Source organism: Fulmarus glacialis, unplaced genomic scaffold (assembly GCF_000690835.1).
Source record: "Fulmarus glacialis isolate BGI_N327 unplaced genomic scaffold, ASM69083v1 Scaffold33129, whole genome shotgun sequence".
Taxonomy (NCBI): Eukaryota; Metazoa; Chordata; class Aves; order Procellariiformes; family Procellariidae; genus Fulmarus; species Fulmarus glacialis.
In genome coordinates, this window is record NW_009233111.1 from 1 (window position 1) to 16135 (window position 16135).

At 37.9% G+C, this 16135-nt stretch overlaps 1 protein-coding gene across 2 annotated transcripts; it reads left to right on the plus strand.

The window, feature by feature from the left end:
• The first annotated feature begins 4973 nt into the window (after nt 1-4973).
• Nucleotides 4974-14554, plus strand: CHDH (choline dehydrogenase). 2 transcript variants are annotated; one of them, XM_009585207.1, is made up of 8 exons: nt 4974-4983; nt 5184-5942; nt 6389-6540; nt 10342-10471; nt 11138-11272; nt 12404-12546; nt 13364-13466; nt 14048-14554. In XM_009585207.1, exons 1-8 carry the CDS (start codon nt 4974-4976, stop codon nt 14464-14466), a joined length of 1851 nt encoding a protein of 616 aa, XP_009583502.1. In that variant the 3' UTR covers nt 14467-14554. The 2 variants fall into 2 exon arrangements, with proteins under 2 accessions (XP_009583502.1, XP_009583503.1); XM_009585208.1 differs by lacking the exon at nt 4974-4983 and having other exon boundaries at nt 5147-5942.
• Nucleotides 14555-16135: the final 1581 nt, after the last annotated feature.

The following is a 16135-nucleotide window of genomic DNA, read 5'->3' on the forward strand; positions in this document are numbered from 1 at the left end:
GTCGCCCTCCTTCTCGGGGCGGCTGGGCGGGAGCCCGGGCCTTTTTGAGGAGCCAGAGCCGTTGTAGGCGCCTCAGAGCTGGGTCGCGGGCTGCTGCCCGCAGACCTGCGGGAGCTTACAGCAGCCTGGCGCCCTAGGCCGGCAGAGACGTTTGTTCATAAAGGAAGAAATGGTGAGGTAAGTAGACTTGAACAGTTTCAGCCGCGGAAAACTTACCATAAGGTTTCTGTAAGTGAATGAACTTTTTTACTAGCAGGACTGAAGGGAAAGTTAGTCCAAAACACTCCCACAGCAGCTGAGTTTGAACTGCGTACACAGTCTGCAGGGGGGCGGGGGGGAAGCAAGAGCTGCTTTTACCTGAGGAGCTGTTCCTCCTGCGTCTTACGCAGACAGGCCTGGCAGGTTTTGGCCGCGCAGTGCCGTGAAGATTAAGTGTCCAGCAAAGGTCCCGTTGCTTTGCTGCACTATGTATTGTCCATGCTGTTGGACATCTCTGGGAGAGGGTTGTATTCTGCATCTGCCAGAGAGAATATTATTGTTTCGGCCCTGGCAAAATAGGACAGGGCATAAAGTTTCAGCCACAGGGACCATCCCCTCTTTGTTTCAGGATTAGTTCAGAGGAACTGGGGTGGGATAGCGCTTGTGCACAAGGACCATGCGTAGATGAGAGTGGGTATGGATCAATATGACAAAAAGAATTGTGCATTGAAACTAGTGTTTTCACCCATTCAATCCAACTATGTATATTGGATTTAATTTAAATCAGAATGGCTTGATTTTTGACCTCTGCACCTAAGAACTTAAAAGCACAGAAATTTGTGAATCACCTACACACTGATTCTCAAAGTCACTTGAATATTATGACCAGGACACTGTTGACTGACTTCACTCCCAACTCTCTCTTTGCAAGATAAAAATTCTCTCAAATGTTACTCTGCTAGTCCTGTTCCATTTGATGTAAAACAACAACAACAACAAAGCAAAGAAAAACATGAAATAACATCTAACTATAAATCTGACAAACATATGTGGTGGTGTAGATTAAAAAATACTACCTCAGTTACTTAAAAGGAACATTAGATTTAGCTTTCTTGGCTGGTAATTCAGCCTTTTAGCCCTCACAGTGAGTACCCTAACTGTCTCGGTACATATTTTTGATCACTCTTATTTCAAGTTTTATCAAAGAACGGGACAGCTCTGATTGGTTAACAGTAATGATGCCCAGTGCCCTGTAACTTTTTTAGATTAGCCACTTCATCCACCTACAGAACCATTTCATTACTGTCCATTTTTCAATATATCCCCCCCTATGTGTGCAGGATACCTACCCTGCTCTCTTTGTTGTGGACTGTGAGCCCTTTAAATCTGGAGGTCTAGGAGTAAGGTCCCTGGGCTGGATCCTAGCACTTTTGCTTAGCTTCTTACAGAAAGAGCAAGCCAATTTAGTCCTTAGATGCCCTACGCAGCCTCTCGCATATCTTTTCCTCTCCTTTTTGTCTCGCCCTTCCTCTTAAAAAAAAAAAAAAAGTGAAGTAACACATTCTTCACCTTTCACAGCTTCACTCTCCCTTAGAGAGGTCTGTTTTCACATGTGACCCCACATCAACATCTGTAGAGTCGCAATGGTACCCACCCATGGGTTACATCAGGGTTTATTTCTCATGCAAGCCTGATACTGCATTCAGAAATGTGTTACATTGATGCAAGGAGCCCCAAACACCTAACTTGAGAACTCCACTACCCACTTCTAGCTACCTGGTGTGCGATTAGATATATTATTAAATTGTAGCAATAGAATTTTCCTGCTTAGATGCTCCTGCTCTCCTCATTCTTGTAAGACCAGTGTCTACAGGCCCTGCTCAATAGTAATAATATCTGTAAATACATGCTTCTTAAAAACAAGCTCCAGATTTTTTAAGCTCTAGTGCAATACAGTGAATATATTTTATGTTGCTGCTGAATGCATTTCTGCAGGTCTGTTCACCGATTCCTGAGGAATATCTTACTACCTGTTCATAAAGAGGTCACGATATGTAAGAATGCAGATAAGGACATGCAATAATATTCAGTAAGGCCCAAAAGACAACTTTCTGTTGGTGGTAAGTACAGAGCATTCCAGTAGAATATGTTTTGTTTTGACATAGCCACTACAATATTTAATAGAGCTGGCCATAAAACTGTAGTTTCCTACTGGGTAAATTGGGTCAGATTCCCCAGCACATCTCAGAGCCTGGGGTTACTCTACCTGTTAGGATTTTTTCTACCTTGATTTTTTCCAATTACTGGAAGAAGCACATTCTTGCTGAAATACAGCTCTTCAGAGCACTGCACAGGTTGTAAATGCTCCCTGGCAAAAAAGCCAGATAAAACTAACAGAAAGTTGAGTGCAAAGATGCATTAGGTTACTTTTTGACTGATGTTCTCTTGTTCAAAGAGGGACTCCTGCAAAATTCCACAAGACTATCTTCTGTAGAACTTGAACTGTGATAAGCCCACGTATGCTCATAGAACTACATAGATTATTTCAGGGAGACGTATCATCATGTTCTAATTTCAGGACTTCATGATCTCAGTCCTAGATACCAACCCCTTCAATACAAGGTTGAATTGTTCTATGAGTTTCAAAGCCTGCACATGTGAGGGCTCTTAACACATCAGCTTTTAAAAGGGTCTAGACTTCAGTATCAGGGTTCTGGCATAAGGCAAGACACAAACACTTAGTCCTGTAAAATCAATGCTGCCTTTGGAGTGTCACTTGAGATAATATTTTTGGGAGCTCAGTAGCCACTGCTTATGCTGTAGCAAGCCTCCAGCACTACCAGAATAAGTCAGTCCCTGACTGAACATGATTCCAGGGATTCTGCAGAATCTACCCTCTTTACAGCCAACAGCTAGGTAGGTTGTAGGCTTAACACCAGCATTCTGGTTAGGAGGCACAGTAATATTTGATGGCATTATAGATCCTATGCCAAAACAAGCCAGCCAGTACTTGTTCCAGAGTCTGTGAGCCATACCCATCTAAATAATAAGTGTTAACTATCTGTAGGACCAAAACCTGAGGGTTTACTCCCTCAGGAGTAAGGTTGATCACTTCACCTCATCATGGTGAATCTCCACCAGAAAAAAAAAAAACAACTCACATTATAAAGGACAAAGTATCTTTCCCAGATTATCAGGTCTCAGGCCCCTATTCTACCAACCCCATCAGACATCTGCTGTTCCTGTGACCCACCAGTTCTGCAGGTTAAACACAAGTGCTTCAGAATTGTAGCCCTCTTCATCACAAACAAATCAAAACAAAACAAGTAAAAACCTCTCTACCTTTGCATCCTCCTCTGCTGCATTACAGAAAATTGCCAAACCTTCTTTCCAAGACAGAGTCCTTTAATATTCCCCACTTGTAAAAGACAACCCCCCATCTTCAGCTGGGATAAATTTTGAATTAGCCATGTGAGAATCAGCTGTGTGAACTCTGAGCTCAGACCTATCCCCTGCATCCTTTTTTTTTTTTTTTTTTTAACAGAGCAAACTGTTCTCCATGGTTGGTTGTTCATTTTCAGAAGTTTGAGGGTTTGTACAGCCTATTACAAGTTTTCCTAGAGAAGAGTAAGAGATGTATGCTTATTCCCATCCTTTACCTGAGAGGAAAAAAAAATACTTTTGCATATGAGATTGTACATCAAATTGTAAATAAATAAAGATGTATGTTGAAGACTTTTAATGTTTATCAGGAACCTGCACCTAATTTTGTTACAGAGTTGGGCCTTAAGACGTCATGTGTGCTCTCACAAACTGTACATTGTAGAGTTTCACCCGAGAAAATCAGTACAATTCTGCTGTACCTTTTAGTAAGAAAAAGCTGATTATTTCAATGATTGATTAAGACATGTTTTCTTTTAGTGAAAAAATCCAGACATTTTACAGAAATACAGGGCTTATATTACAAAATATTGGATAACTGTGAAACTTGAATGTATGAAAATCAATGTTAACAACTTAATTAATTTCTGAAAAATTAGATTTCACAAACATAATACAGTATTCAATATATTTCCAGGAGGAAGCTTGCTTATCTCTTTCAGATGGGCAGTGCATTATAGTGTAACAGCCTCTGGATAGGTTGCTGTCTCTAGAATCCAACGCAACCACTTAGACAGAAGCCATGGGCCAAGGAGAAATAGTTTTTACAGCCCAAGGATATCCATTTTCACAAATTGTTTATACCAAGGGAAATGGTTTCAAGGAGAGAGCGCAAGAGAAACACACTTCAGACTGGCCAACAGCATCGGTACCTATGACACTTACACGGGCTATGAAAATGTTGCATTTAGTCCCTGTACCTGAACCTGTGCAACACAGAGCTAAACCTGTGTTGCTTGCAAGGCTCACAGGCTTCTCTGAAGGTAAAAAAATTGCCATTCCTACTCAGCCTAAGGATCTGGTGGTATTAGATTGTAACTGTCCTCAGAGCACTCCTGCAGGATCTGGTTTTAGTAATAAGGTAGAAAGCCACAGATGAATAGATTTTGCCTTGCCTGTTTTAGGAGACATACCTCAAAACCCAGCAGTTTTTCACCTTAGGGATAGCTGAAAATGAGTTTCACTGTTACACGTGTTTTGTAGAGACGTTGTCCTAGATTTGGTCTGGCAGAAGCTACAGTGGGCATACTCATCATTTCCGTTGTTGTGACTTGGCTATGCAATATCACTGACTGCCACAAACTTACGGAGAAGTTTATGAAATTGTTGTTTTTCTTAAATTCTTATCTACTAGAGGCAGATGAAGAGAGACTACAAGGTAAGCAAAGGTTTCCATCCTTTGTGGTTGTGGCAAATACTTGAAAATCTGCTTCATGTATCTACCTCAGGAACCAGAAGCAAATCAAAATCAGACTGCATATAATACAAAATTACATAGGCCACTTGACGGGTGCGTAGACTCCATTAAAATAAGACAGCAAGTTTCAGAGTTAATGTTTATTGGTTTATTGGCATTGTTGTTAACCTTTCAGATAGTGAGAATGGGTAAAGTATACCAGTTTTACCTGAAAATGACTGACATTTTAGAGGTCATAGATTTTATTAATGCTTACACCTTAATTAGGATTTTTTTTTGTTTGTTTGTTTTTCTAGGATAATACACTGTATTTTTGTTAGAAATTCTGCAAGAGTTCTACAATCAGTCAAGATGTCATACTTAATGACAAGAGTTAAATGTTGCAGTCCTGTGAATCAGATGCACAAAGTAACAGGAACTCTGTTTAAAGCACACATATTAAAGAACATACTGGGCATCAATGAACAACAATTCAAAATCTCACGTACATCATCTCAACTTAGTTCTGAAAAGGCAAACTCTTATAATTATGTCATTGTTGGAGCTGGATCAGCAGGGTGTGTATTAGCCAACAGGTTGACTGAAGACCCTCTCAATACTGTACTACTTTTGGAAGCAGGCCCTAAAGATACCCTTCTAGGTAGTAAAAGACTAATGTGGAAGATTCATATGCCTGCTGCATTAACATACAACCTCTGTGATGAGAAATATAACTGGTATTACCACACAACATCACAAAAGCATATGGATAACCGAATTATGTACTGGCCCCGTGGAAGAGTGTGGGGTGGCTCCTCTTCTCTCAATGCTATGGTATACATTCGTGGGCATGCAGAAGATTATAATCGATGGAGCAGGGAAGGGGCTATAGGATGGGACTATGAACATTGCTTGCCCTATTTTAAGAAGGCACAGACACATGAACTGGGGCCAGATCAGTACAGAGGTGGAAATGGACCCCTGTATGTGTCAAGAGGGAAAACAAACCATCCTCTTCATCATGCATTCCTGGAGGCAACCCAGCAAGCTGGGTACCCCTTCACAGATGATATGAATGGCTATCAGCAAGAAGGATTTGGCTGGATGGACATGACTGTACACCAAGGTAAATCATAAAGGGGTCCTTAAGTAATTTGTATTTCTGACCCACCAGTAGTAGTTCTGAAACCATTTTGGAATATGGACATATAATCTGCACTGAATGCCATTTGGTTGTTTAGATTACTGAACAGCTATGGCACTCTGTATTTACACCCTGTTCATTTTACAGCAGCTTGCTATCAGTCTAGGGTGTATTTCATTGAAATTGCATTGGCATACAAGTCTTGATTCATAGACAAATTTGGGAAGGACAGTAGGTTTTCAGAATGTCGTTGTGAAATTTGTTATGTTAAATGAAATCTTTAGTTATTATATCAAATCACATTTGCTTTGAACTCCATAAACTCTATGAAGGCTTTCCCTCTGTAAACATCCTGATGGTAATTGGCCAAAATCTTGAAGAATACTGAACATGACTATTTTGATGTTTAATGTAAATATACATTGTAGGTCAAAGATGGAGCACAGCTAGTGCTTATCTTCACCCAGCCATATCACGCCCGAATTTGTCAGTTGCAGTGAAGACACTTGTAACAAAAATCTTGTTTCAAGGAACAAAATCCATTGGTGTTGAGTATGTGAAAAATGGGCAAAGGAAAAAGGTAAGAGATTTTTATTTTGCTGTATGAAAGGTACAAAAGTCAAAGCAAAATTAAATTTTTTTTTTAAAAACAAACTTTTATTAAAAGTGGGACCTTACTATGCAAAATGTCTGCTTTTCAGGTGCTATGTTGTCTCTTCCAGTATGTGATTCCGTGTCAGTTATTTTACAGTAGGTAATATTTCAGCTGTATCGATTTAGAGATTAACATCTCCATTATATTTCCCTCTCTCAGTACTGAAGGGACAAGCTATAACTTGATGTTACGCAACAGTGTTGTGTAAGGTTTCTGGCTGGAACCTATGGTGCAATCATGCACTGTCTCAGCGTATTGACTAGTGTGCTGAAATGCTGATGTTTCTGAAAAACAATTCTGAAAATGCTGTTCTGGCGTAGGAAGATCTGTAAAAGCTAGATACTGAAATCTGAATGGCTCAAGGGATAAATAATGAGTCATTCACTTCTACTTTGCCATAATGTATTAAGTTTTGGGACAGTAATGATGAAACATAATGATGAAACGTGCCTTATGGTTGTTTATGGAATGAATATTTTTCAGTCTCAGTCCAACTTCCACTGAACATGTGATCATGTGGAAGGAAGCTTGAACTGCCATTACAACTTAACTCTGTGGATAAACAGCTCATTTTATGCAGCTTTCAATCCATTGGCTTCTGTAAGACCTAAAACATTCTCATTTCCCTTAACTCTTTACTATTACAGCTGATTATGGAGTATGTAACTAGGAAATTGCCTAAAAGGGATTTGTATGTTAATAACTTAAGATAGTCACAAACAAGTATAAAACAATTAAAAAGTGTAATAGTAATATCCTAAAGAGAAAAGAGTACAAATTTTGATGGTTTGAGTTCAGTAAGGCTTACAAGACTCAACAGACAAGTGTTCTGTGACTTAACACCTGCTAAAAGTTAAAATGCAATATAAATAAACTGTTCTTTCATTTTCTAATGCACAGAACAAATCTGTTGTTTTCTAAGTGGATTGGTAATGATAATCATTTTAACAATGTAAAACAAAAGTTGCAGAAAATGTAATTGATTTCATGAGCTATTAAGTGTCTGCGAAAACAGTGTCTCTACTTGCTGTTCTTGTGCCATTATCAAGATTAATTTTGTTGAAGAAAGTCTTGGAAAGCTAATTACATATGATCAAAGACTTTCTGAATACTGGACCACTGTAATTGCAAAATTCTTGAATTGCTATGAATTTTCTTACGTATTAATACATCTATGAATTAAACATAATGAATGATACATATTTATAGCATCTATCATAAAAAGTACACCCTCAAAATATTTCCCTTCCTTTCCCTCCCACCCCCAATATCAAAATTGCAGGACTTGTCTGCTTTTCCTTTCTGGAAAATTTTATACCTGTCAGGACGGAAGAGCTAATAATTTTATTACATTATGAACATCAAGATGAAACACTTGATTACATTAAAGCGTTTTTGTTTTTACAGTCTATTTTAGGTAGGATCTCTTTTACGTCAGTCATCAGTAAAGTTAAAAGATCATCAAAATCTGATTCAAGCATGATTCAAAACCTATTCATCAAGCCAGTGACTTAATTGTTATTTCAGTAGACATTGGGGTCCCGGAGAGCTCCCAGGACTCCGGTAAGCCCTCTGACAAAAGTAGGGAAGGTTGACTGAACATTCCTGGAGCTTCCGAGTTCAGAATGAAGCAGAAAAGTGTATTTAAAGGGGAAGAATGTTTTTAATGTATCATAGATTAAATAACCCATACAAAAATGTTTCAGAGTCAGTTTTTCCTCTTTGCGTGTTAGCTTTAAGGACAACGAAAGACTGTATATGAGCTAGGAATAACTACAGTGCTGACTTTGCAGTGAGCGTAGACCGAACGAGCATCATTTGAACACTACCTGGAACAAACTGGCACCAGTTCTGTGTGTGCCATAGAAAATATAAATAAGTTACATTTGAATAACATGCAAAATAGGTATTGATTCAGCAGTCACAGATACGCTGTGTATTAGTCTTAACATACTAATGATTGCCCGGAGCAAAACAACAACGAACAAAAAATATCAGCACTGGCTATCTGTTGGCAATATCAGATAGCGTGGAAACAATTTATCAAAATTTATCTTCTTACTACACTTTGATCTTATTACTAGCAACAACCTCATTCACCATCATTCTGTATAGCTGAGGTGTCATTCAAAAAGGACAGGATTACTACAAGTTAATACGCACTCCATGCTAATCTGTTAGCACTTCACCGTGCTACAGAAAAAAATAGCACTTTTTAATGTTGCTTTAGAAGCTAAATGTCTCATCTAAAATAAAAACAAGCAGCTACTCATGATAGCACCTTACATTCTATGAAAGTGGAGAATGCGGATGAGCAATACCAGATATGTTTTCTTGAACGCTTGTGGGGTTTGCTTGCTAATGAGAGGAAGTTCAGGGGTATAGTTGTGTGCCTCATCTATTTTTTCCTCACTGTGGCCACACTGATATATTAGAATTCACAGATAAATATTATGGTATTACTTTTGCAAATGTGTATTTCTTTAATACACTGGACTAGCTTAGGTAGCATTAGAATTTGCATTAAATATAAATTGCTGCTTACTTTTTGTTTCTTCTGTGGTGCAGTTGTTCTTTCTTAAGGACAGGTGTGCCTTGAATCTTTTTTTTCTAACATGCAAGAGTTACTCTTCAGTTTGTACTCAACTACTTAACTCAGTGTGCATATAAAGGATATCTTACATTTCAGCAGGCAACATACATGCAACTAGGGAGGATGGAGTGCATCCAATGTGTGTATGTTCATGAGCCATCTCACTGGAATAGAATGGGATAGTTTGAACAAGGTTCGGTTCACCCACACCATCCTCTTTCAAAGAGTAAAGGGAAAAGAAGAAGGGTATCAATATTTTCTTATTCCACACAGTTTTCCCTTTTAACAGTGAAAAGCACTAAGGGGAGTAGTTCTGGTCCTAAATTTAAGAGATGTAGCAACAGGGAAGAGGTAGCCCCCTGATACAAATGACAGAGAAGGATTTTGATATTGCTAAATGAGAATATTTTGGGGCAGAATTGCTTGCAAAGAAGATTGCCAAAAGTACTTGCAGAGAAGGTTCTAGAAGAAGAACCATCCAGCACAGAAAACCGAGTCAAAGGCAGAGGAATAGTTTAGCAGGTTATATCATGACCAGCTCAGGGCTCAGACTCAAACTGTTTGATGAAAAGTCTGTCAGCAAAACAGAATTATATATATGCTTGCAGTCAGAGTTTTCTCAGTAGTGCTTTAGTGGTTGAGGGGCTTCTTAGGACTACAATGAGCTAGGAAACCACACATTAGTCTTGGTTGAATTAAGAAAATAAGCTCTTCAGAATTTTTGAGCTAGCATGTCTCTGAATTCAAAATCTTCCTTAGGAGTTTCAGTTTTAATTTACCAATCATTATTGAAAATGGAAGGGACGCTTAACTGACTGCGAGTGTCATCCAAGTGCTTTTCCTGGCAAATAGCACAGGAGTTTATTGGCAGCCATGGTACTGGCTGAGCTGAATGTTTGTGTGCTGTACAGTTTGAACGGATTGTAAACATGGGAATAAATACAGAAATTATCAAAGTAAAAGCTTGATCATTTCTCCCTGCAGAAACTTCTGGCAAGATAGGAATACATTTGGAATGGGAAAAATGTGAGGGAAGGATCAGAATAGCATATATGAACAGAAGCTCTTGACATGCTGTTTGCATTCAGATCAGGCTTAATAATATTAGGACTTTTGTGCTCATTTCCTTTTAGGCTTTTGCCAGTAAAGAAGTTATTTTAAGTGGAGGTGCCATAAATTCTCCACAGCTGCTTATGTTGTCTGGGATTGGCAATGCAGATGATCTAAAAAAACTGGGGATCCCTGTTGTTTGCCATCTTCCTGGTAATTTTATTATTTCTTTTAACCTTACATCTTCCTATGGATGCAATTCAAAGACCATTAAATGAAATGAATCCATGAAATTCAGTTATCTTTATGTCAGGTTGTGTGGACTGAAACGTAAGTGTTACAAATCGGTGAAACATACATTGATTTTAGAACTGAGCAATAAACTCCTACACTTTCTTCACTACATTTGATAGTGAAAAATGCCTTTCTGAAAAATGCCACTGAGTACTTTTAAAGTAAAGCAGCATACTTATCATTTAGAATTTTGAATGAGTTTTGATCCACAACAGATTGTATAAACTCCCACTGTCAAATATATTCCAAGATAGAAGGAATAACACAAACTTTTCCTTAAAACTAGAAAAGCTAGTACTGTATTTAGAAGTCATATCTGGCAATTTTAGAACAAGTGATATATCTGCCATTTAACTTTATTTTCATTCTAGTTATGCTATGTTTATGTAAAACCTTATTCTGACATGAGCAGAAGTCTGATAGGACTCATGGTGTTGGTCTTAGTCATCACTGCCCTTGTAAGAGGTTAGTTTAGTTCCCATTTATGCTGTTTTCTGGTTGCAAATGTTGTGCATAATTGTTCTGTGTGAAATAACTTCTTTTTTCCCTTTCTTCTCCCTCCTCCCCCTTTCCATTCCGCCCCAGGAGTTGGCCAGAACCTTCAAGATCATTTAGAAGTGTATGTCCAGCAAAAGTGCATCAAACCTATTACTCTATATAACGCACAAAAGCCAGTTAACATGGTGAGGATTGGTCTAGAATGGCTTTGGAAGTTTACAGGTATGAAACAAAGTATGCAATCACTCTACCATTGATTGATTTAGAATTATTACCACCGTTTATCCATGAATTTAAAAGTCTGTGATCCTTCATATATAATTTTTTTCATGTTCTGGGAAATAACTCGAGTTTGCAAATGGACTTGAACTATTCCTTTTTTTTCTAAATCAGAATATTTTAAAACAGTTATTATATCTTAGGTAACAAGGGAGGGTTTTTTACACTATTTTTTAACATTTTTATATCTCTCTCATTTTAAGAAAAATTCTGCATTTAAAAATCTTGGTGCTACTGCAAACAGTTGTAAAAAATGAAGAAAAAATTCTATTTGAAATAGATATTGTGTCAATAAAAACATATTATTGAACTGAATTAAGTTTTCTGTATAATTGCCCCAAAAGAATTAGTTTGTTGCTCTGATCAGAACCCTTTAGGCTTGCATGTAAATCAGAAGTGACTTTCGTTAAAATGACACACTCATTTTACAGTAACCCAACTGTAAGTTGTACCTTAAAAAGAATCTGTTAAAGTAATCCTTGAAATCAGTAAAATAGTTTGGCCAAAGTATATGGCTGGGTATATGTGGCTTTTTATCATGCAAGTAAATATTGAGGGCTAACTCATGGTTTTAAATGGATGTGAAAATAACTTAATATGAGGAGCATTGCAGGCCCTTCATCTTTCCCCTTCAGGGTAGGTACTGTGGATGGCTCTGCCTATTACACGTGACTGATGGCATAACTATACCGCATGTCATGGAGCGTGCAGCGCAGTAATATCAGGATGCTGCAGTCGGTTCCCTCCACACCGGTTAAAATCCTGGGACCAAATCTGCCTCTGGAGTTAGACCCTAGGCCTGACAGTTACAGTGAGATAACTGTAACATCCCACTCTTGAACAAGTGGGATTTCCAAAGTTAGGCGTATTTACATTATCTAGTGATTAAAAAGCAGATGAGAGTGAAGCATATTGCTTAAATTACAAGCTGTTCATAATGGATTTGTGTTCCTTGCAATTGCCATTGTATATATAAATTATTCATAGTAGTGAAACCAAGGGTTAAGAAGAAGTGGATTTCTTGCTTTTCTGAGGTCTTTTAATGGCATTTTCTCTCTCATTTACACTCTCTAGGTGAGGGAGCGACTGCCCACTTAGAATCTGGTGGTTTTATCCGAAGTGAACCAGGGGTTCCTCACCCCGACATTCAGTTCCACTTTCTTCCTTCTCAGGTGATTGATCATGGTCGGGTTGCTTCCACAATGGAAGCTTACCAGGTGAGTTGTTGAAGAACATATTCCACATTCTGTAGTAATTAGCAAGGAGGCTTACACTCTATTGTAAATATTGATAATTCGGCTATATACTGAAAAATACTTTTTTCAGTATAATACAAAAGAGCTGGCCTAACCTCCTACATTGGGGAAAAAACATGAGCTTGTTATTTGATATTGCTGCCAAAATTATGTTACTTTTTGTCTCTGGGAAAGTAGGCAAGTATTGAACTGCTGTTTAAGTATTTGCACTACTGAAGCGACGTAGCGCTGTTGATTAGGATACCACTGTGCTAGATGCTGTACAAAACTGAAACAAGATGTTCCCTGTTCCACTGCAGTTCAGACAGAGGTTTAAGCGAGAATGTATGAGGCCACTCATTTATTCATTGGCACAAATCCAAGCCCCATTTTAGACTATGATCTTGATCCAAAAGCCTGTGCTAATGCTGGGGAACTGTCACTGAATATACATGTTTCTTCTTGCTAATCTCTTTTCTTCAGTGATAATAGTAATTTGGTCTGATTGCTGATTGTATTAGAATGCTCTGCTACTGCCAAATTGGAACGGTTGTATTTTAAATTAAAAGAACAGCTGTGAGTTGATAAAACACGTATATTCCCTTCCCCTATGGAATATCATATTTACAACAAATTTATATAAAATGGAAAAATGTTCAATGATATTTTCCATTCTCTCCCCTTAATGTTTACATTTGCTTAATTTGTAAAGACTGTCCAAATTGCAAAAAAACCTTCATACTGAATTTGGAAATACGTCTGGTGGGATTGTGTCGTGAGTATAGCGTGGGTGTTACAGGTCCACGTGGGACCCATGAGGAGCACGAGTGTGGGCTGGCTAAAGCTGAAGAGTACAGACCCAAATGACCACCCCATCATTGAGCCTAACTACTTGTCAACAGGTAAATGCAGCCTCTCCTTGCTCTGATGTCAACTTACTTCCTGCCTCTTTCAGTAGCAGATTTTCATATCTACTCAACACCACTTCAGAAGTGCTGGTTGGTGCACTGTTATTTATTTTTCATTTATAAAAGTCAGTTAGTATCAAAAGAGGCCATTGTGGAAAGCACTGTATAAACCAAAAAGAATTCCCTGTTGGGGATGCAGCTAGGGTTCTTGGCGTTTGCTGCATCATGCTGTTCATTTCATCCCCTCCTCTGCTTTTAAAGGAATGGATCGCGCTTGCTTCTTTGTGCTGAGACCAGTGTCCTTGGCTAGACAGTGGGTATAGTGAAATAAAAAGCAATTCTTCATAACTCACCTATTCCCTTTTAGGATTGTGCAATATAAGTGACAGTTTTGTTCACAGTGAACGTAAATATCTGTGACTTTGAAAAATATCTGACTTTATTTTGGCTTTCAGCAATGTGAGAGACTTTCCCTCCAGTTTTTTTATTTGATGCTATTTTTTTCTGTTATGCATTCTGTATGCATTAATAAATTAAAGGTGTACTTACAGTTTTCTTATTTTCTCTCCATACAGAAAGAGATATTTGGGAATTCCGCCAGTGTGTCAAGTTGACCAGAGAGATCTTTGCTCAGAAAGCTTTTGAAAAATTTTGCGGGCCTGAAATTCAACCAGGAAACCATGTTCAGTCTGACAAAGAAATAGATGCTTTCATAAGGCAGAAGGCTGATAGTGCTTATCATCCTTCCTGCACCTGTAAAATGGGTCAGCTTTCAGATAGCACTGCTGTAGTTGATCCCCAAACAAAAGTAATTGGCGTTGAAAACTTGAGAGTAGTAGATGCTTCAATAATGCCCAGTGTTGTCAGTGGAAATTTGAATGCCCCAACTATTATGATAGCAGAGAAAGCTGCAGATATAATTAAGGGCCTCCCATCACTTCAGGAGAAAAATGTTCCTGTATATAAGCCCAAGACCTTGGAAACACAGAGATAAACAAATGTTCTCATCCTTTCACTTCTTTTGCTACTTAGGCTTTCATCAGCATGTTGATATCTCATACTGAACATGCCAACAAAATAAATACCATGCAAAACAACATATCCTATTAAAATAACTATTAATTTGAATCATTCTCTTGTATTAGACTACCTATTCATTTTTTTAATCAGTTGGCTTAAGCTGCTTATTTTAGTCAAACATGACCTTTTGTGATACAATTCAAATTTTTTCTTGAAGAGAAGCTATTTCTAAATGACAAGACAGTTGTGCATGTAAGCCAGAAATACTGTGCAATTGCATGAAGAATGGAAGAGATTAATGTGTGCTATTTCATTATGGTATGCCTTGTTATTTAAAGGATTTTAACTGCTGTGAGAGTGTTATCCAGGATAACAGCTAGTCAGTATCCCCACATCCTGCAAAGAATGGTTAAGTAAATGTAAGCATTTATGCAGTTTCAAATTCACAGGCCAAAGTAGTTCGTATCAGAATCCATGGGAGAGAGAGGAACCTGCATGTGTTCGGAATTTGTCGAATGGGGGTTTTTTATGAGAGGAATGCACAGTTTACAAATCCTCTGAAAGTTAGACTTCACCACACTTAGCAGTCTTAACTGTATAGCATTCAGAAAGAAATATGTTGTATTTATCAGAAACTTATTTTTCTAAAAAATGCAGAACAGGAGCTGATATTTATAAAAATACACTGGAAAACTGGAATTTCTCTTTGCTTTTTTCGCACGAGCTTAGTAGAATTCCGTTCACAATTTAAGCTGATTTAGTTGTACCACTTTATCATTTAGCACAGTAAGAGGTCTGCACTTCCTATAACATTCTTAAAGTTACTGGCCTTTGCTCAAAAATGAGTGTTTGCAAAAGATATTTCTCAGCAAATATTCTGAATGGTGCCTTACTACCACAAAAATTTTATAAAAAAAAATTACAGCCAAGCTAGATTTAAAATGAAAGGTTACTCAAAATAACTGCATAAGGTCAGATATTGATGATATGGGATTAGAATTTTTTAAATTAGAAGGCAAGTAACTTAGAGAACCAATGCTATATTTTAGTTAGGACTTAAATCTTTGTTTTACTATTTTCAGATGTGTAAAGCAACATACATGATCTTTCATGGCTGTTTTCTGTGTCAATCTAACTTTCAGGTACTGATTTTTAAAAAAAGAAACAAACCTAAAGAAACTGTACTCATTGAATGAAATTGAATCCATTGAATTGTTTGCATTTATTAAGTATTCCAAAATAACTTCTGACTAAGCAGCTATCAAATTATAAAATAAAAGCTTCTGTAGCCTAAGATTGCTCAGGACTTGTGGTAAACAGAATAAACTTTTTTTGCAGAAAAAAATGGAATTTTACACCATTTGAGCAGATTGTAAAAAAACTTGCTGACTCAGATGTTGGCTAGAGGGACAACTGCAGATGTTTAAGGCAGATACTTCTACCTGGTGCTGCTTGCTGTAAGGCAGTGGTTGGAAGCCCTGCTGCTAACTAAGGGAAAGAACTTAATTCATTAGAGTATCTGCATAAAGACAAACAAAAATACTGAAGATGGAAGATGATAGCAGTGAACTCTGCTCCAAAAGGAGACAGGTAAACCCTTTCTGTGTGTGATGCATTCTTTTGGAATGAGGGGAAGAGCAGAA

Coding starts and splice junctions, on each gene's coding strand:
- CHDH (XM_009585207.1), top strand. Junction 5,943..6,388: donor GGACATGACTGTACACCAAG/GTAAATCATAAA, acceptor TATACATTGTAG/GTCAAAGATGGAGCACAGCT. Junction 11,273..12,403: donor ATGGCTTTGGAAGTTTACAG/GTATGAAACAAA, acceptor TACACTCTCTAG/GTGAGGGAGCGACTGCCCAC.